The sequence below is a fragment of the Phyllostomus discolor genome, chromosome 4, assembly GCF_004126475.2.
Source record: "Phyllostomus discolor isolate MPI-MPIP mPhyDis1 chromosome 4, mPhyDis1.pri.v3, whole genome shotgun sequence".
NCBI lineage: Eukaryota > Metazoa > Chordata > Mammalia > Chiroptera > Phyllostomidae > Phyllostomus > Phyllostomus discolor.
In genome coordinates, this window is record NC_040906.2 from 177,121,734 (window position 1) to 177,144,503 (window position 22,770).

Here is a 22,770-nt window from a genome sequence, read left to right on the forward strand (position 1 = left end):
TAAGTCTAAATGGAGGAAGGGGTGAATTAAAAGTAGATGGAAGAAGGCTTGCATATTATGAGTTGAAGTTATGCTTGTTGCAAAGGACAGGGTGCTGGCCACTAGGGTGATGATTTATGATACAGTCCAGTGTCTGTCAACACAGGGTCCTGGTCTCCCAGGATTCTGTGCAATTATTAGAGGGGTCCACAGAGCCATTACTCTGCCTAAATAAATACTGCCACATAAAATATATACTACAATTTTTAAAATACAGATTATTACTGTAAAATAATTAATTTTTAATATTTCATAGTAACTTCACTTGTTATATATTTTCTCAATCAACAGATAGATAAAAAATACTGGTTCTTTAACCTTGAGGGGTCATCTTGCACGTAAATCTCAGCAAACATAGTTATGGCTTCCATATTACAAGATGTACAATATTTTTTTTGTCTTCCCCACACCTAGTATTTCTGAGAATCCTCAGATACCATGAATCTGTCCTTAGTACTACCTGTCACTTGTTCTGGTCTGATGCCCTGGTCCCTCTGCTCAGTCTTTTACTGTCTCCTGAAGCTTTTTGATGCCACTGCAGCTCTCTCTAGTCTATATCACCTTAAGATTGTCCTTAGGGTTCTCCCTTTGTAGCCCAAAGCAGAGATATAACTCTGATGGTTGTGGTGGATAGTGAATTTTAACAGAATCTTGAGGAAAATTTAAGAGAATTTAGTGCAGAAATAGGAAAATTTGAATTGGATATTCAACATTATTACTACTAGTACCCATTAATTGTGCCTGTGCACAGGGGTCCCCTACTGCCTCTCTTTAGCATCCAGCCTATCACCTTGTTTCATGTCTCTCCCACTGTCCACAGGCAAGGTGGTTTCAAGCTTGTCCTGCCTCCCTAGAATCTAGGCTAAAGTCCTTCTTGCACGTAAATAAATTAGTATCTGTTGATGATTGTTATATTCGGGCAGCTACAAAATTCAGATTCCAGTGAATACAACTTTTAAGTTACAACAGTAAGTAACTGTTATTGTCTGAATCTCATTATTATAAAGTACAATTCTCATTTAACCAAGCCTCCTCCACCCCAACAATCTACTCCTAAGTAAGACAGCTTTGCCAATCAAAGGGATGACTGATTTTTTTCAAAAAACTTTAGAAGACAGATTGACTTTTAAGCAAGTCTCAAGGTCAAGATATGGACATACCTGCCTCTCAGACTCAACAGTCAGAAACCCTTCCCAAGCACATGAATGCCTGACAGAAAGTCTACCCTCCCCCACTCCACCGTCAGAGACTGAGGCTTTCCCCTTAACAAATTATATACACCCTGTCCACACAAGAGATCTGTTAAAAAGTGATTTTTATCCTTAAATAATTAGAAACTGCCTTTCCTGTGGGATAAGTACAGACTCAAATATCCAGTAACACGATGTTTAAACTTGACTCAGAAATTAACCAGTATTCTATTGAACCAACAATCTGGTCACCTTTTCCTTATCTTTAAAATCATGTGTGTTTTGTTTATTTATTTATTAATATGCTGATGACTAAAGTTTTTTCTAGCTCCAAAATTCTCAGATATCTGTAAGTTACTTATGGATCGTCAATTGTTTCATTTTCTCTTGACTGTCTTTTATGACATTGATTAGTTTGACTTTGTATTAATTCCATTAAATTGTAAATAGGAAAAAGAAACTGGATTAGGTATGCTGTGGTCAAGGGCAGATAGACATTTGAATTTGCAAAACATTCCATCTCAGTCTTAACAATTAGGCTATTAAAATATTCCTATGAGGTTTTTTTTCTTAATCCCTTCACCTTTTTTTCACTCAGCTCTCCAACCTGCCTCCCTTCTGACAGCTGTCAGTATCTCCTCTATATCTATGGTTCTGTTTTCTATTTTGTTTGGTAGTTTATTTTGTTCTTTAGATGCCACATATAAGTGAAATCATATGGTACTTTGTCTGACTGGATTATTTCACTTAGCATAATACTCTCTAGTCCATCTATGATGTGACAACATATAGTAAAGTGGTGATAAATGGTGATGGAAGAAGACTTGACTTGGGGTGGTGAACACGCAATTAAATATACAGATAATGTATCATAGAACTGTACACCTAAAACCTATATAATTTTATTAACCAATGTCACCCCAATACATTCAATTAAAATAATAAATAAATAAATAAATGAATACTACATACTTTTAAATTCAGAAATACACAACCTTTGCCCAGCTACTGAACCTCACAGGTCATTAAAAATGTGTTTGGAAAAAAAAATGTGTTTTGAAAAGTTAGTCACCAAAGTGATAGTTGCCCCTAGTGATACATGGCAATAGAATTAGGCTGAATCATATGTTTCCATCACTATATTCTTAATTTAAAAGATGGAAATTACCTCTAAAACAAACCAGAGAGATTATGCCATAGTGCAGAAAATATTTAAATTTGCAGTTTGAAGAAGATTTAAAATTCTATTCATAGTTGTAATTACTACTATGTATATGAGAAATAGAGATGAGAATGACTCAATAGGTGCTTCCCAGATGAATCTGCAGGCAAGTTATAGGAAGAATTTTAGAAAAGAGAAGATTCTTAGGTTCAAAAGAGTTTAGCTCATGCATAAACACAGCAGTAAAGTGACTACTCTATGTGGCCTCAGTAGAATAACTGCTTATAAAAATATTCAGTGGAAATATTTTGCTATGACAGGACTAGATTATCTTAAATTAAAAATACATCAAAGAGCCCTGACTGGTATGGCTTAGTGGGTTGAGCACAGGCCTGTGAACCAAACGGCTGTTGGTTCAATTTCCAGTCTGGGCACATGCTTGGGTTGTGGGCCAGGTCCCCAGTAGGGGGCCCACAAGAGGCAACCACACGATTGATGTTTCTCTCCCTTCCTTTCTCCTTCCCTTCCCCTCTCTCTAAAAATAAATAAATGAAATAATTTTAAAAATACATCAAAGAAATACAGTGTTTTAGACTACAGAAAGCCTTCTGATTTACAATTTTCCAGCACGTTTAGAATTGTAACCTTGGCTATAAAACTTTAAAATACAGAGGCAATTCAGATTAACAGGAGGTAGGCATTTCTGCTTTCTCTCCATGCTTGACTGAGGATTTGCTGAGTACAGCAACACACACACACACATAGGTAAAAACAGAAACAAAAAATGAAAAAAATGAATATTTGTATTATTTTTTATTATTTCAATGCCCATAATAGAGGCTTCTGAAAATACCAAAATGCTCACCTCTCTGGACTCTGTGGTGTAGGATTATTGCCATTGCCTGGCAGATTCCCAAATGCAAGTACTATAAGGTGGAGTGTGTAACCTGGGATTTAAGAGTCAACTCCTTCAAGCCTGAAAGACCTAGGGACAGTTGCCTGGTAACACAAGAGTACCTGAATGAGAACACTCTTCATTCAAAGAAACAAGAGCCATCTATCATATACACATTGATTAGATTTTTCTTTGAGCTCATGCTTTTTAATGCAGGTAAGGTTTTTTTTTTTAGTAATTTTTATCTATCTAGCTAAGGAAATTCCAAGTTTTGAGGTTATTGTAATGAAGTACACTAGTCCATAAGTCTTAAAAGTGAAACAAATTGGCTTTTATTTTTAAATATATTTTATTGATTATGCTGTTACAGTTGTCCCATTACCCCCCTCATTCCCTCCACCCTGCACACCCTCTCCCACCCACATTCCCCCCTTTTAGTTCATGTCCATGTGTCCATAAGTTCTTTAGCTTCTACATTTCCCACACTACTCTTGCCTCCCTGTCTATTTTCTACCTATACAATCTATGCTACTTATTCTCCATACCTTTTCCCCTCTCTCCTCCTCCCACTCCCCTCCAGTTGCTAACCCTCCATGTGATCTCCATTTCTGTGGTTCTGTTCCTGTTCTAGTTGTTTGCTTAGTTTCTTTTTGTTTTTGTTTTAGGTGTGGTTAATAATTGTGAGTTTGCTGTCATTTTACTATACATGTTTTTTATCTTCTTTTTCTTAGATAAGTCCCTTTAACATTTCATATACTAAGGGCCTGGTGATGATGAACTCCTTTGACTTGACCTTATCTGAGAAGCACTTTATCTGACCTTCCATTCTAAATGAAAGCTTTGCTGGATAGAGCAATCTGGGATGTAGGTCCCTTGCCTTTCATGACTTGCAATACTTCTTCCCAGCCCCTTCTTGCCTGAAAGGTCTCTTTTGAGAATCAGCTGATAGTCTGATTGGAACTCCTTTGTAGGTTACTGTCTCCTTTCTCTTGCTGCTTCTAGGATTCTCTCCTTCATTTTTACCTTGGCTAATGTAATTATGATGTGGCTTGGTGTGTTCCTCCTTGGGTCCAACTTCTTTGGGGACTCTGTGAGCTTCCTGGACTTCCTGGAAGTCTATTTCCTTTGCCAGATTGGGGAAGTTGTCCTTTATTATTTGTTCAAATAAGTTTTCCACTTGTTGTTCTTCCTCTTCCCCTTTTGGTACCCCTATAAATCAGATGTTGGAATGTTTAAAGATGTCCTGGAGGTTCCTAAGTCTCTCCTCATTTTTTTTGAATTCTTATTTCTTTATTCTTTTCTGATTGTATGTTTTTTCTTCCTTCTAGTCTACTCCATTGATGTGAGACCCAGCTTTCATTCCATCACTATTGGTTCCCTGTGCATTTTTCTTCATTCATTTATTGTAGCCTTCATTTTTCATCTAATTTGTGACCAAAACAACCAATTCTGTGAGCATCCTGATCACCAGTGCTTTGAACTTTTGAACTGTGTATCTGATAGGTTGGCTATCTCTCAGTCATTTAAAGTACTGATTCTGGAGCTTTCAATTCTGTTCAAGCCATCTTTGTTTTTCTTTTGGTCTGGTCACACCTGTTATGTATGAGGGGTGGAGCCTTAGGTGTTCACCAGGGCAGGGCACCCCGTTGCTGGGTTGTGATGTTGTATGTGGGGGCGGGGTCCAAGAGGGAACAATGGTGCTTGCTCCACTCTCCATAGGACCTCAGTTCCTTCCTCTGTTTCCCCTGAGAAAACTATGCCCCTCTGGTGCCAATTCCTGTGTGGGTGGGCTTGTGCACCCGTGGGACTTTCTAACGACCTCTCCGGTGAGATTGGGAGTCTCTCCCTGCACCGCAACCCCCACAGGTGTTTTCAATCAATGTCCCATGGCTCTATTTCCCTGCGCCGGGATCCTGGTTTGTGCGCAGTGCCTTGCTTCATAATCGCCGCCTTGCTGGGTCTGCGGGTTGCCACCCCTTGGCCGGGGTCTGCCAGCTGCCGCTTGAGCACTCAAGGGTCCACCTGCTCTGGTCTTGCGTGCCCCTGTTGCCTTACGCCCATCCTAACGCTCTCTGCACTGCGGCCTGTGCCCGGCTGCCTGACTCTGCCCCTCTTACCGGTCTGGATGAACATGTCTATTTTAACTTCTTCGTTGTCTGACTTCCATACAGTTCAATTTTCTGTCAGTTCTGGTTGTTATTCTGTTTCTAAATTGTTGTTGTCCCTATTTTGGTTGTGCAACGAGGCATATTGTGTCTACCTATGCCTCCATCTTGGCCAGAAGTCCAAATTGGCTTTTAAATACTTACAAATGAATGAGAATATGCTTGGATCACCAGTTTCCTCTTTAGTTCCTGGCTATTTCTGATGAATGATTGGGAAATTTAGGTGAGTTTTATTTAAGTAGATTTGTGTATAGAAAGGGAGGTGAAACAAGAGACAGCTAGAGGCTACTTAATTATTAGAAAGAAAACTGTAAAAAATCTAGGTTCCCCTGTCCACACTGCAAATGGAAAAAAAGGATATTTTAGGTATTGAGAGAACATTACATGACAGGAACTAGGGAAACTGAGGCTCAAAGGCGTTAGGAAATCTGCTCAATGTTATGTACTTGGTGGCACTCGGAATGCCTGTTTGACCCCAACACCCCCACCAACCTTAAAAATGAGCAAAGGATAAAATGCTGATAATTCAGGAAAATTTCTCATCTTTTCTGAATAACATTAATTTGTGGAAAATTCCTTTTCCATTAATTTGTGGAAATGCCACCCCACCAGTAATGATTTGCTTCTTTGGTGTTAAGACTTTGCCTGGAGTTTTCCCTGCAGGGGGCTACATATAAGACATAGTCCTGTGAGTGAATTAATTCAGGGGTGGGTAAAAGTAGATTTACAGCTGTGAGTATGCAAAACATAGTTTGTTTTGTATTATTATTTATTATGATTGTATTATTATTTATTATTATTATTAACCATACTTTTGTCTACTCCTGTATTTTCCAAGAGCTTGTTACGACGGGATGAAGAGAAGGAGGGCATGGGAAGGTCTGTGGAAGGGGAAAGGGTGGAGCTGGAGAGAGGAACAAGAGAAGATGATGAAGGGAGATGGTGAAGGTGCAAAGGAAATGGTCTGGGGTGTGCCATTCCCCAGAGGCTGAACGCATTGCTGTAGTGGGATTGTGCTGAAGTGTGCTCTGCAGCAGTCCTCACAGGTGCTGTCTATCCTCACTTCACTGCCTTTGTACACTCATTCTCAGTATATGTCCTATTACCAATAAACGTTTTACTTGCATTTCAAAATTTTTTGACTTTTTTCAGATGAACATCTATCTAAAAATGACACCCCCCAAATATTAATTAATCACATGAGCTTTTTAATTATGCCCTTTTCCCAGTTAACTTTTTGAGATATCTTTGAGATACCCAGAGAGATCTTAGTCAATATCATCTAGGATGTTTTGGCTTCTCAGGCCCACTTGCCATGGTTAAAATGCTTTGGTGAGCAATTCTTTCTGCTGTTTTCATTGTATCATGCTTCCTTCACGCCTCATCTACACCTGCTACTGAGGATCTTTGAAAATGTCTGTAATTATAGTAATGTTTTATTATTACTATAATTACTAATGGAATTAGCTTTCTACTATTTTCTTAATTTTTGTTCCTTATGGTGAATTATGGGAGAATTTTTCAACTAACATTCTTCAACATCACTAATCAAATCCAAAGGATAACAATGAAAAATCGATGTGACATGGGTAACAGTGACAGGATAACTTGAAAAGTCTTTTCTTGTTCAATACACTGCCAACCTACAGTATTCACTTAAATAACAGCTCTTTTTTTTTCAAGTTCAGTAACTAAACTTACTATCTACACAGACAGGATCTTTAAATGATGTGGATTGCACAGTCAGATTGATATGAAATGTATTCAGAAAGTCCTCATTGAATACCTACTGTTCACTATCTACACTTAGAACCTATTTGTTCTTGCTTCTCTTTTGGGGGGTAAAACAAGTCACCCACATAGAATGTTTAGCGAACAACATATCAACCTCATTTAGTGATGACCTTCAGGGTCAGTTATCAGAGTAAAGGTGAAAGAGTCCAGGGGATGACTGATATAACCGAGACCATCAGTATATATCCTGATAGAACAGGTCTGGACAAAGTTAGTTTTGTGATTCATTTAATTTTTAATTTACTACAAGGCAATTTTTAATAAGGTCTGAATTGGATGAGTAGGTCCCCAAGGCTGTGTGTATGCATTGGTATACTTCACTAAAATGATGAGCAAATAGTTTATTCTTTTGGACAATATAGACTGTTAGACCCTGAAGCAAAATAATTTATGGTTTCATATTTTTTTTCAGTATGTTGTTAGAGAAAGATGGAGGGGAATCTTATGTAACCTTCATTCCAGTTCAGTTGTTGTCAAGTTTGTGAGAAAACAAGAATCTCCTGCAGGACTTGCAGTACATACGGAGTCATACACACTGAATAGGAGGCTGTAGGTAAGGCACTAGATGTCTGTACTGTTAATAGATGTTCCAACAGACAAGTTTAGGAAATACTACTTTAGTTCATCTAGAATAGGATTGTAGACTCTTTATCCACGCTTGTTCCCTCTTTTTCTATTTTTCTCCTCCATTAAAATTGTTTCCCATTTCTTCACACTTTTCTTCCCTCTGCTCATTTTGGTTTAAACTAATGAAGGAAAGCCAGCTCCCCCCATACTCTCTCTGGCCATGCACACCAGCAGAACGGATGCACCCTTTCCTAATCTAATCATCAATGGGGAGTATGGGAGTGAAAGAACAGACTCACCTTTTTCCCACTTTGATGTGATTAATTAGCTAAAATGTCTTAAATCATGTCATATTGTTACCACTGATCATTAGCTAGCTATTAATATAGGAAGAAAGCATAGGGAATCAGACATTGTTTACCATAAACAACAGTAAGCATAAGCCTACTTGTTCCACCAGGAGGTTACAGCTTCACATGCTCCCCAGGGAACCATCAGTCACCCCAAAGGTCAGTAGGGGAAGGAATAAAACAATAAGCACATGTGCAATGGGAGCCAAAATGGCCACCATCAAGGCATGTCAATCAATCTATGGGCAAACAATGGATTGGTTGCCTTCCAAGTGGAAGGCAGATCCATCAGAAGCCTGAGAACACTTGGGAAGTTGCTTCACTATTTTATAAAGCTCCTGGCCTCCCAGGCTCAGTGACCCATGCTCACTCTTTTCTCGCATTCTCTCCATAGTAACTATGCAGGTTACTGGCCAATGGCTGCATGGACTCCAAACACAGGCTCTAGGTGAGAGCCTAGGTACAGTAAGGCTGCTGGGAGTAGCACTAAACTACCTGGAGGGGGACTGAGACTCCTAGTGCCAGAACAGCGAATCAGAAAACTCTGGACACTGGCCTTTGCTTTGGCCTTGCTGAAGACACTGTTGGAGTTTTTCTGTGGCAGACAGGCAGAGATGGGACACAGGGGCAGCCTTCCATTTCTACCTGAATGACACTTGCCACACCACAAGCGTCCATGCATGGGTGTGTGACATGCTTTCTTGCAGCATTCCCCTAAAAGAACCCTACTGCCACTGGTGAGAAAAAAATCACAGGTTAAAAAGGCTGCAAAACTCCATGCTCCTCACCAAGATAGCAATGTGGAGACCAGCCACCCACAGCTAATAGGGCCATTAAGATTTTTTTTTTAAATCATAAGAAGAGCTAATTTGCTTTAAAATCACTCTGTTAGTCTCCAGGATGACATAGAGTTAAACTTTTCCAGAGACCTCACTTTTTTTGTCTTCTCCTTTCTTCATTTTAATTAAGGGTTAAGGTGAAAAATCTAGTTTTTCTCTGTAGCATGGCTCATAAGACGGAAGAGGAATTAATTTACACTGCCTGGTGTCAGGATGTAACATGATTATAGTTGGCAAAGCTATAAAAAGAAAATATCCAAAGCTTATTTTAAAAAAAAATTGAGAGAGGTCACTGTTAGAACAGATGGATGAAGCCGAGTGCCTGATCATTTAGCAGCTCCTGAGCTAAAAGGACATTTGGGCCAAGATGTACATAGCTAGGGGCAACTTGGAGAAGGTCACCAAATCACACTACAGCTTTTCAAGGGGAAAGTTCAAAATTTTACAGTAAAATGCACACTTATTTTCTTACTGTATTAAAATGACTAAAGATATGATAAATACAATGGAGTCAACAGTCAGTTACTTCCAGGGAATGTAATATTGGGTTTCCTTTGCTACATTCTTTGGGGCATTCTCTCCTTTGTTATCAGAAAATGACATTCTTTTAAGTGCAAATTTATTTTCATATTTTAACAAAGTACTGCAAAGATAAAATGCAGCAATAAATAAGTCTAAAATTAAACCAAAAACTTAGGATCTTAAACAAATAACTATATTCAATGCTAATTGCTGTGTCACTGCAGATTAGTTGAAAATTAAAACTAACATAACTGATAATAACTATATTAAATTAGAGATGAAATTATACCACCAGCAAAAGGACTTTGCTTCTGTGTTACTTTGGGAGAGAATTTTAGGACATCTGAATGTGTGTGGTCACAGATTAGTAGTTATACTGTCTATGTATATTATATGATAGTTACTGAGAATTATAAAGAAAACAAAAAGTAATTTCTATTCAATGTTGTGCATATTATTTCAATCACATGACGTTCATTTCTGGAATTCAAAGTTGACTTAGTTTTCATATTAGATAAATGATTGAGCAATGTTTTGAGTTTGGTTAACACCAAGGAGAACATGTAGTCCAATGAAAGAAGTGTCCTTGCAGAAGTGACTCATGCATATGGTAAATGGCATAGTGGGTGGGTTTTACATGGCTTCTGGGTCTCCTGAAGTTTATTCCTAGGTATTTCTATGCTATTTTAAATCTTCTAAACTTATTAGTATCTATGACTCTAGAAGGGAGGCAATGTAACGAAATCATTCATATTCTATGACTTCAAATCACATATAACAGGGCTTAAATTCTAATTTAGAGAAACTTCCTAATATCTAGAAAGCTTAATTTGTCATCTCATTTGAATTATGGAGATAATCTCCCCTACATTTTATCTCTGACATTTATGGTAAGGGTTAAGTAAAAAAGCTTAGGTGCATTGGCTGTGGATTTTGTATTAGGAGAGTAGTTAAGTACCCACTGCTCCTTCCTCCCCCTACCCTTTTTGTTTTTATCAGCCCGTGGGCCACAGGCCACCATGGATGTGCATCTCAATACCCTTGAGGGTCAGGAGAGCGCAAGCAACAGCAGCAAGAGAAGCAGCAGCACAGGAGATCAGCAAGGTCACTACCGTTGTGTGAAAAACAACATGGGGATTGTCATGCTTAATTCTCTGTGGGGCAGTTTTCTCCTTCCTTTGCATTAGCCTCACAAAGGACTGTCTTTGGTCCTGTTCCAAGGTGCACGATCACCAACAATGTCTTTATAGCTTCCCAAAGCAGCCAGTGATGGTCATCAGGCTAGATGCAGTGACTTAACCTAAACCTTGGTAAGCAGGACTGAAGCTCTGACTGGTTAAGGTATTGTGTTTTCACTGCCTTCACAGGTAGGGGCCTCAGAGACCACCTGCCAAACACAGGCTAACCTGACAGCACCAGGGATTGCCAAGGAATATCAAATAACAACCAATCTTGTCTTGGGGGCAAGAGGGTTTTAAGATAGAAAGAGAGGTAACAATGGCTGGCAAAGACAACAGAATGCCACACAGGACATAGCTCCAGGCTGGTATAGTTAGTGGTACCATCTGAGGCAGCATTCACCATATCACAAAACTAGTTCACCAAGAGCAGCTAATTACATGGATCATGGCTGGGCATGTCATGTGGTTTGTGACACCAATAGATTTTATTGGCTCTTATTCACCCTATTGCTGAGGAAGAGATTCCTGCCCTAGGGTTGTGGAGTTGGTTAAACACACAACACGTGACACTGAACAAATGAGATCGACAGTAGTTTACTAGCCACATACATTCACAACCCAGGAAGGACACCATAGGTTCATGCAGGGCTACATGGGGATTGTACTCAGGGGACAGAGTAAATAACCAAGGGTTATAGGAAACAAACTGTAGTAACAAGAGGGGTATGGTGTCTCTGATTCCAACAAGAGGATGTAATCGGCTTGTTTGAGTAATACACAGGCTGGCAAGGAACTAAAAAACACCACTCAGGAATAAGGAGGAATTGTACCTGATCCCTTTGATAAAAAGGGTGTTATTTGGCTAGAGTACCTTATCTATGCGAGCAGAGTGGAAAGGCAACATTTGGAGCACTCTCAATTTTACTAGCTGTCCGGGCAGCATGTAATATTAAACCTTAATTTTAGGCCTTACTCCAGACGGAGGAAATAAATCCTGTGGATTAATGTGGAAGTGAATGATTTACTTGAATCATGAGACTTGTTTTTTGCTGTGAAGGAAAAATGGAGCTCTGTGAGTTAAAGTAAGTTCTGTTAACAATTAATACAGTTACATTACAGCACATGTTTTTTGTGACTGCACAAAATGGGTATCTGATATTACTTGGATACAAAATTATAGAAATTTAGCTAGAACTTTTCTTTTCTGGCACTATGAAGACTGTGCCTTCTAAAAAAGCCCTAGTACACATGCACTAAATGCAGGGACAACATATTTTCAAAACTGTTTTTAAATGATGTTTGTATTGGCAAATAACTAGAGAATACTTCATAAACCCAGAAAAACAAGAAATGCAAATCTAGAAGCAGGTGAGTGCTATACTCAGAGGCTCCCTCAGTTCCCTAATGCCTCAGAACTTCTGTTTTAAAGAATCTTGTGTTGGGGACAAGGGGAGGAAACTTAGGACCCACTCAAGGTAGGGAATCAGATTGGGTTCCCAGAATAAGACTTAGACTGCTGAAGAGTGACATATTCAACCAAAGGTCACATGACAAAGTCCTAACTTTCAAAGAAAGACAGCAAGGATACTTGTCAGTCTTAGCCTTGCCTTGGGTAGAAAAGAGGGGAAAAGCACTACTCATCATTTGTTACCAGAAGTATAACCTCAAATGCTTGAAACTGTGTAGTCTGTAAAGTTGAGAACTTAAAGCTAACCAATTTGGTAATGACCCCAGATGCTTATGTAGAGGAAAACACTTTAATTCGTATCTCAGGTAACTTCAAAGACGTTTTAGAAAAACATAAGCTCAGAACCCAAAGTCATAAAACATGCAAGGAAATAAGCCACTGTGAGAGAGATTTTACTGAAACAATAGCAGAATCAGACTATAAAGAATTCAGATGTGTGAATTAAATGAACTTTAAAAACATGGGCTTACTATATTTGAAAAGAATAAATGAGGGTATTTTAATTATGTATGGACTGAAGAATAAGATACTATACTACAATGAGGCAGACTCGAAAAAGAACCAGATTGTCTAGAAATGAAAATACAATCAGAAATGAAAAATTGGTGTATACCTAGTGAAGCAGATTAGACACAAATGAAGAGAGAACTAGTGAACAGAAAGATGGATTCTGAAGACATTGTGCACAGTGCAGTACAGAGACAGAAGAGATGGAAAATGTGAAAGAAAGGTTGAGAGACTTGGTCAATAGAATGAGACTATTAATCTCATTTGTCTAATTGAAATTCCCAGTGAAATAACAGAAAAAGGATGGAAAGTAATACTCAAAGAAATAACACCTGAGACTTTTTTAGAATTGATGAAAATCTCAAAATTTAGGTATCCTAACAGATACTAAGAAGAAAAAAAAGGTATCTAGGCACCTTGTAAAATCCTTAAAATATACTAGAAAAAAGACTATATAAACCACAAAAATGACAATTATATCCAAAATATATTCAGAGCTCTCCAGAGAAACAAAACAAATAGTACGTACATTTATCTACTATAAGGATTAGTTCAAGGTATGGAGATTGAGAAGTCCCAAGATCTCCAGCCAGCAGCTGGACACTCAGGAGAGTCAGTAATGTAATTCTGTTCTGAGTCTAGAGGCCTGAGAAGTGACAGAGCTGGAGATATAGTCTGAGTTTGAAGGCACTGGAAGACCAATGTCCCAGTTCTAAGACAGGCAGCGAGAGCAAATTCTCCATTAATAGGTTTTTTATTCTATTTAGGCAGTCAGTGGATTGGATGATGCCCATTCACATTTGCTAGGGCAATCTGCTTTACTCAGTCTGTTGATTCAAATGTTAATCTCATCCATAGACACCCTCAGTGCCACACCCCAAACAAGGTTCAAACAATTCCTGGGCATTCTGTAGCCCAGGCAATTGACACAGAAATTAACCATCACAATCAGCAAGCTTCTTAACAAAATGGAATAAAGTTGGATGATATTGTGACATGCTTTTAGAAGATAACATAAACCTAGAGAAATATACCTTGCAAAAATAAGGATAAAATAGAACTTTTCAAACATAGAAAAACCAGTAATTCTCCCAAAGAAATTTCTAAACAGAAAAGGGTCCCTTTTATCTCTGAATTGCAGCATGCCGAAAGAATGCTATGGACATATCATGGTAATATGGATATATAGAAAAATGTAGTTCTTAAAAGATACATGCTAAAATATTTGGATATGAAGTATCATGTCATCAACAGCTTGCTTCAAACGTTAGAACAAAATTGTACATGTGTATGTGTTTATAGAGAGAAATTAATTAACAAACTTTTAACAATTATTGAAGTTGAGTGAAAGTTATACATTGTTCTTTCAACTTTTCTGTATGAAAATATTTAAATAGAAAATTCAAGGGAAGATACTGTAACTCAAAGCTATTTATTTAATAATCTTAGAATTTTGTCATAAATATACTTTCCATGTTTTTCCACGACTGACAATCTTCCCATCAATATCTAGCTTTCTGCGTTTCCTCTCTGTGGGTTTTCTAAGACCACTAGCAATAGTCAGTGAGCACATCGGCAGTTTCACTCTTGTCACAAATCACGGCATATGTGTCTATTTCCGGGGTCTCTATTTTATTCCATTTTTCTACTCGTCTATCCTTGAAGAATACCATGCTATGTAATAACTAGTACTTTATAATGAGTCCTTTGTATTTGAAAGTGCAAGTCCTCAAAACTTGATAAGGAATCTTTACAACTTACAGTGTTAAGTCCTCCTTTTTTTCCTCTTTGTTAAGTCGAAGCTATTCTTGGTCTGGTTCTTTGACATATAAATTTTGTAATCCACTTATCACTGTCATTATAGTGGATCTGGTTACAAACTTCCCTCTTTAGTACCCTTTTAATGATTATCCTTCACATCAGTTCTCTTTTCAGACAGTTCATCTTTATACACCTTTTTTATACGACTTGAAAATTTGTATGGCTCCTCAATGCTCACAGGAAGAAGTACAATCTCATTTTTAATAGTATTCATTTTCTTTGAATTAGTATTCTTTGCAACTTGGATTCTAGTTATGACTATGGTCTGACTTATTTTTCCAACTCTATGTGACATAACACTGTTACAATCAGGTGTTTCCTCTTCCTTTTGTGGGGGCTCACTTTTATACTCTAAATTTAATGGTTTAGCCTAAGTTATTTTTCTGGCTTGGTAAGCCTTTCACTTTCTTTCTTACCTGTATAAATTCCTTCTAAATATTAAGGTCTAATACATATACTACAGCTTCTGTGAAGTGTCTCTTAATTGCCCCAATTAACAGCTTACCGAAGCCTCTGCTTTTGTGGAGCTTACAGTCTAGTGGAAGGAGACAGACAGTAGACAGCAAGTGCAGTAAAAATAAGTCATATGCATTAAAGCTACTAAGTCCTAGGGAAAGTAGAGCAAGGTCAAAGGGGTCAGGAGTACAGGAGGAGACACTTTTCCAATGGGGCGGTCAGCGTGAGCCTCACTGAGAAAGCAGAGTTTTCTCACAAATTCCATGACTAAGAATTGTTTTTCAGGCATCATGAAGAAATTGAGAATTTTAATCCCATTTTAACTATTAAAGAAAGACTTAAATATGTTTTTTTTTTATTTGTTTGTTTTGTTTTTTTGCTCAAAGTATAGGAAAGGTTCACCATTAGGGAGAAACTCTGACGAGTGTCAGGGACATGGGGACTTCTAGGACAAGTGGCTCATCTGGAACAGACATGGCACAAAAGTAGCCATTATGGCATTTGCATGTGAGTGAACATGAGTGTGTGTGTGTGTGTGTGGGGGGGATTGTAAAGGATTTCTTTAACGCTTTTTTCCTGAACATCAAGTTTCTGGTAATGTATCAATGTTAATCTCTTTTTGTCTTTATAATTCCTATAAGAAGCTTTTAAGCCACATCAACACTAGAGTTTAACAAGATGTTTATAATGATAATCTATTATAGTGCCTATAAATTAATATCAGTGATTTCTAAACAAATTTTATCTATGTGGTTGTTAACCAAGTACATTTATATATCTCTTGGTTTGTTTGGTTCCAAGGTAAGTAAAATAGGTAATATTAATCTTGCTTTTATTAACTGGGAATTTAATTGCCAGAGAAATCTTATTGTAAGTCACAAATGCAGGTAATGAAGGATACAATTCAGGAATGTTCATTTTTACTCAACCAAACTTTCTGTTGCTCCATATAGACAGTTTAACACACATCAGGACTAATTTAAGGGCTGTCATCCCAAAGGGGGTATTAATGAAGTTTAGTAATGTCATTGCTCAGAGCGTTCCTTTGAACTCTTCACTTGAAAACTTCTGAACATATGCAAGTCTGACTTACACAAGGAGGCTTTGAAAAGAACGTGAAGTCTGCCTAGTACAAAGAGATGGGTGATCAAAAGGAACACACAGCCTTTTAACAATTATTGTTTTTCCATTACATTTGACATACAATATTATATTAGTTCCAGGTGCACAAATAGTGATTAGACATTTATGTAACTCAAAGTGGTCACCCCAATAAGTCTAGTATTCCCCTAAGACCATACAGTATAATAAATGTGTATGGTGTTGTAACATACAGTTTTTAATTCAAAACATGTTATATTTGAAATACAGTATTATTGTAACATTATATTATATATGAATACAAAAACCATGTACCAGGCAGAGCCATTTCTAGGGACCACGTTGGTCATAGTTAACTTCTCCTTTTCTTCTTCCTATTGATGTCACTTTAAAACCACAGTCTCATTAAAAAAGGAACTGACTTCTCAGGCATTTAAAGCCCCCTGCACACACAGGCTGTGTTCATTATGAGATGGGAGGGGTGCAAGCACATCACATGAACCTCAAAATTGTATCATTGTCTCACTAGTGCAAAAATAGCCCTTGGGCTTTTGTGAGCTTGGAGAGTCTTTGTGCTCCTTTTGAAATTTAGGAACACTTGTGTCCAAAATTGTTGGAAGAGGGCAAAGATGAGCCACGGATGGTCTGAGAGCAGTCTCTCCCTGGAGTTTGCTTACTCCTCCTCTGGAACCACCCCTCTAGTGCTATGTTCCCTGGGCAGTCCTGCCCGTTTTCTCCTGCAATTAACCAGCCTCTCCTCTGTGTATGTGAGTAGCTGCCTGGCCCACAGTCTTCCCAGTTCTCAGCTGAGGCAGGGGAAGTCCTTTCTTATTGTGGCTAATTCCACAGAAACTAGCACAGTGTTTTGCACAGAGTTGGCGTCAATTACTACTTAACATTACTTAAGTATTAGGGTCAGAGAGGTTGCACTGTAAGGTCATTTTAAATTTCAATTCCTGCAATAATGGGCAAAGTTTTATGGTCCTTTTGGGAAGTTGCAGGGGGTCAAGAGAAGCCCTGTCAACCTAAATGCCAACAATCCTTAATGTATTAAAGAAGTTTTTCCAGCAGGAAACTAAGGAGAGTAGGATGACCAGTTAAACGTGTCCCCCACATTCAAGGGGGTTCCATGGATTAATACAGTTAATCTGTTTTGTCTACATCATATCAGTGCATAGTATCATTCTGAGTGATGGTATCTTAGTATAACCAGTGTCATTGTGTTGGGAAGGTAAGTATTTGGATTTGCTCATTATTTTACCTGAAAAATTATAGGAAAATCAACTGGGTTTTCATTTTGAACTTTACAGGTTTAAGGTACCAACATTTTTCTGTGATGAAAATTGCCTCCGTAGGTCCACCATGATGTGTTGAAGAGTCTGTGTAAGTCATTATCAGGCAAGAACCTAAGCATGAAAAAAGTATATGTGTCAATAGACAAGAGGTAGACTCTCCCTTGGCATAGACCCGAACCACACCAATGCCTTATACAGAGGAATTTCAAAGAAGAGGAAGGTCTCTAAGTTAAAAACACATTTTTTATACATGTACACACATTCCATGTAAGCTCTAGTTAGCCTAGAATGCTCTTGATACTTAAGTGAATAAGAGATATATTAAAAGATTCACATTTTGGAGTGGATAATTTTACTTTATTTGCAAAGAACAGGAGTTGAGTTCAGGAAATGTCACTGAAAAGATCAGAATGTGTTTGATCTCACCAGACCGGGGGTCCCTCTTCGTAGCTTGTGGGCCTAGCGAAAGGCCTGGTACTTAATAATTCAGTAGGAGCTCAATAAATGTTGACTGGACAAAATAACTTTCTCTTGGTCCATATTAAGAGGCAATTGTTATAGTTCTTTGTTTGGAAGAGGTTTGTATGTTCTAAACAGTCATACAAAAGAATGATCTGTAGGCAGAGGGCTAAAGAACTCTGGCATAAGGTATTAAGGTATTAAAAGCTGGAGAGATAGTTATCAGCTAAAACCAGTGTGTATCGGTATCTTTTTCTCTCTGCCTTTTGGCAAGGAAGAACACTGACTTTCCAAAATGCATGTGCTTCCTTCTTTGTTATTTTAAGTGTCTTTTCAGATAGCCTGACTCATACCCCCAAAGAACTACTTTAGAGGGTAAGAAGTTTATTTCATGTCTTACATGTAGAATAAGTAGTGGTTTCATTGTGGGAGATGGGGCAAGTGCTGTGGATCCAGAGAGTAGAAAAGAGGTATCCACCTCCTTGCAGGTTTGGAATCAAGTAAAGCAGCTTCAGAAAACAGTCCTGGCTGGTGCTCAGTGGACTGAACACCAGACTGTGAACCAAAGTGTAGCCGGTTCATTCCTAGTCAGGGCACATGTCTTGGTTGCAGGGCCAGGTCCCGGGTTGGGGTCTCATGAGAAGCGACCACACATAGTTGTTTCTCTCCCTCTCTTTCTCCCTCCCTTCGTCTCTCTCTAAAAATAAATAAATACAATCTTTTAAAAAAAAGTTTCAGAAAAGAATGAGTGTGAGCTAAAAGTATGGAGTGTCCTCAGTTGGGAAGAAAATAACTTGCAAAACCTATTTGTTTAAAAGTGTGCTTTTATAACATATGTTTTTCATTACAGGCTCTTTTGAGCCCACTGGGAGTTGACTAGTGATTGTTTTTAAATGTATATATTTCTCCAGTGCTCCATTTAGCACATCTTTGTCCTCTTCAGTGGTGCTGCTGTTGCTTCAGAGACTGCAGAGATGCTGGACTATACAATATGTGTATATATGCCTCTGTAATGGTCTTTTGTTAAGGTATCCTGAAATTTGTGTAGAGACAGGAGTTTGTTGCAGGCAGTCTTAACCACATTACCTTGCTGTGGGTATGCAAGGACTTCTGAGGAATCTCCAAATGTCCAAGTGGTTTCAGCTCCTGTAAGCAGCCACAGTTGACAAAGCAGAATTCATCCAAATTTCTCTGTTAATTCTGTAGAAGAAAAAGGGAATTCCTAGCGAGTCAGCTGTCTTAGTTAGCAAACATAAACAGCTTTTTAAGCTCAGAACATTAAAAGAAACTGCAAGTTAATTTTTCTCTTTCTTTTTTTAGCAGTGTTTCCTCATTTTCCTATAGGCTATACACTTTTTAAATGACATAAAGCATTTGGAGAGAACAATGTTCATATACATCAAACATTGGCAATCATTGTTGCATAGGAGAATAACAGACAAGTAAGATAACAATTTGGAAGACAGAGAAGATTTTAGTTAGAGGGATGTTATTTTTGGTTAAATTACCAAAATGTTATTTTTAGAGTCCTTCTGTGCTAGAATATCTGTGTATTCATAATTTTGCCAGGTGACTATGTTTTAATTCTTTTAAATTACAAAAGTAACACATGCATTATTACAAGTTAAAATATGTAAGATGGTACTGAAAATGGTTAATATTCTCCTTGTTCTCACATTTCCAACTAGGATTTTATTCTTTTTACATTGAAATCACATTGTATTCATTATTTGTTCCCAACATGCACACACTGTACATATTACTCTTTAAACTTGTTTTATTTCAAAATCTATCATGGATACATCTCCATAGGTAGATCTGATTGGATTTAATACATTCTTTACAACAGCTGTATAATGCTCCATAATATAATATATACAGCTTTCTTAACCATTTTCTCCTTTATGGGTTTTCGGAATATTGTCAACACTGCAATAATCCTTTTTGCCAGGGAATTAAATGAATCCAGTTAAGGATCACCCAGTGGGTTCATGTACTCCTGCCAGTGACTTCTAAGTCACAGATACATTTTGTCGGGAAGATCAGACGACTTTTCACTGTAGCAAGCTTCCTCTCCCCACAGTCCCGTGGGACTGGACTGGGTGAGTTGTTCATCTTGTGGTGGAGCCTGACATCCTGGTCACTCAGCATCAGTGCTGGGCTCTGAAGGGAAGGTCATGCCGAGTGGCAGCTGGGAACGACCAAGTGAAGCTCCAGAGAGAAGCCCGCTGTTGCTTGGGCTCCCTGCACATCCAGTTTTGTTTTTTATCTTACAAGGAGAGTTAATGAGCTAATTTTGGCAAACTTAATTTTGTGATGAGCTTATTCTCTAACACCAATCCATAAAAGAACTAATTTAGAAAAATAATACAGGTAAAAGCAAAAACTTTCAAAATGGCAGCCAGCAGCAAAGAAACCTTGAAATAAACTTGGAGCCCAGAATCTTTCCTTCCATATTGATAGCCTGTTCTACAGGTCACCTTTTGGAAGTTTTCTTTCAATACACAAATGCTAACTTGATACACCTTCAACTTATCCCATTTTGCTAAAAGGAAAACAAAAAAACTAGTTTACCCATTTATTTAACATAAATTATATGGCATATAATTATTTATGTTCATTTTTTATATCTGCTTTTATCTTCAATTTTAAGATTTTGGACTATCTGGCCAGTAATAATCAAGGTATTCATGGAACTGCTCCTTCAGGCTTAGCATAGTTAGTTGTAGTTCCACAGGGAGATGTTTCACAGAAATTAACATTGGATCATTGCCATGGCTCCGGATGTGCTGTGAACTGGCTGAGGACAGAGTGGAGGCCTGAAATGAGGTCTGTTTCCAAACTGGTGTCAGGCACTGCTCCCAAGTGGAGAAGAGATCTCTAATTGAAAGGCGTGTATCACAGGGGTGCTCACAAGATAACATTTATTTATTTATATATTTAAAAAAGCAATGTAGGGCAGACTCTAAACTTGCTATTGTGTGGCCATTTATACATATCTCAGAGATTTAGAAAGCTAATTCTGTGGTAATCCATGTCATCTTGCTTTTAGAGTCAGTGGCAATTGAATTTACATCCCCGAATACCAGATCAGCAGCTATGCGAGTTTAAATAAGTCACTTAACCTCCCTGAGCACCAGTTTCCAAATCCACAGAGGGAGGATTATTCCTCACTACCTCATAGGTTTCCTCTTAGAAAACTCATTTCCCTCTTAGAAAACTTAAGAGGTCTTCTAATAGGAAGATATTTCTTGTTAAAGAGGATGCTAGGAGAGTGGTAGAGTAAATAAAACTTAGTGAGACATGGACAATGAGGCCAATAATCAACCATATGGTTTTATAGTTACAAAGAGTTTCTATATCCTTTATTTCATTAGTTTTTCACAAGAATCCTGTGAATCAGTCAGGCCATTTTTTATACTCACTATACAGGGGAGGAACCATGACTTAGAGAAATTAAATGGACTAACCAATATCACCTTGTAAGCCTGTAATGTTCTTTTAGTCCAGTGCTCTGTACTATCAGTATTGTACATGCCAGGCGGTTGGCAAATATTAAACAGAAGTCTAATTGATTCCAAAATTATGTCTGAAAACCTAGCATTATTCTCAAATTTTCCTTAATTCCTAAAAAGATAAAAATATCTGGAGAATAGTCTAGATTACTCCTGGATTCTTCAGGCCAACACTAAGCTCAGTGTGCATGTCTTGAGTGCTCTAGACCAAAAGAGGTGCATTTTTCATAACAATTGCACCATATTTTGTGTCTATGTCCCTTCATTATTAGCATTTCCTAAATTGAAGTTAACTGATTGGAAAGGGCTCTTTTCCAACTACAAAGAAAAGTTTGATCTGCTTTCTGTAGGCCAATGTTCACATATTTCTGCCCTCGAGTACCGCAAATGATTGTCATCTCCATCCTTTGGCTGCCACTCAGCACACTCCGTGTTATGATGTTATGTGCCTTTGCATATGTACCTTTGTCCTCCCCTTTGAGAGTGCAAGTCTCCTAAAAACAGGGAATACATCGTTCTTCTGTGCTCTCAGTGCCCAGCTGAGAGCCTAACACTTAACAGCTTCTCAGCAAATGCTTGTTCCTGCTCCTCCTGTGCCTGCTCCTCCTGCTTTTGAGGTAGTGTTCAGTGTTGACTTCTTAGGAAAGATTCACTAGAAAACATCATATGATACAGAGAACATGTTGATGGTTGCCAGAGGGGACTGGGTTGGAGGAGTGGGTAAAAAAGGCAAAGATGTACTTAGTTACAGAATCTTCATGGGGATGTAAAGTAGAGCATGGGGAATATAGTCAGTAATATTGTAATAGCTATATATGATATCAGATGGGCACTAGATTTATCGGGATGATCATAAGTTATATAAATGTCCAGTCATATGGTTGTACACCTGAAATTAATATATTATTGGACATCAGCTGCAATTTAAATTTTTTAAAGGTTAATAAAAGAACACATCATATGAAAGGGTTTTAGAATAAGCAATATCTGCTCCTTCTTTCCCTGTGTCGTGAATGATCTCTTAAGAATCTTTTCATAGAGACAGACAGATGCTGGGAAGATAAAGATTGCTTAGGAAAGCACTAGTAATTACCATGTCCACTTGAAAGCAAGAAAAGATTGTACAAGTCCTACTCTCCCCAACATGAATATGCAGCATTGAAAATTAGGTCTAAGAAGAGAACAGATAGAAATACACAGCTGTCACTGGGGGGAAAAGCTTTTGAGAAAAAGTTTAATTTCTTATTTCTAAAGAGTAAGAACAGCATGTGTTTTGTTTGCTTCCCACAAATTATAGTGATTTGGTTTCAAGCTGAACAAGTACCCAAAGCAAATCCTGGCAGGCAGAGTCTGTATGAGAATGGTCAAACAAGTCAGTGTTCATTTCCTTCCAAGCCCCTTTTGGCTGATCCTTCCATAGAAAAGCAGAACAAAAGGTAGGAGA

The 22,770-nt window shown here is 38.1% G+C and overlaps 1 protein-coding gene across 5 annotated transcripts in view; it reads left to right on the forward strand.

Annotated features, from left to right (window-relative positions):
• The window catches only part of PKIB (cAMP-dependent protein kinase inhibitor beta), a 78,775-nt gene that overhangs the window by 51,286 nt on the left and 4,719 nt on the right, over positions 1 to 22,770 (forward strand). The window contains exons 1-2 of one of the 5 annotated variants that reach the window (XM_036024637.1): positions 7,208 to 7,798; positions 10,523 to 10,627. The exons of 2 other annotated variants lie outside the window; for them this stretch is intronic. In XM_036024637.1, coding sequence (XP_035880530.1) covers positions 10,543 to 10,627 — 85 coding nt within the window. In that variant the 5' untranslated portion in view covers positions 7,208 to 7,798; positions 10,523 to 10,542. Of the gene's footprint in view, positions 1 to 7,206; positions 7,799 to 10,522; positions 10,628 to 22,770 lie in introns of those variants that run through there. 2 more of the 5 variants (XM_036024641.1, XM_036024639.1) reach the window with 2 other exon arrangements.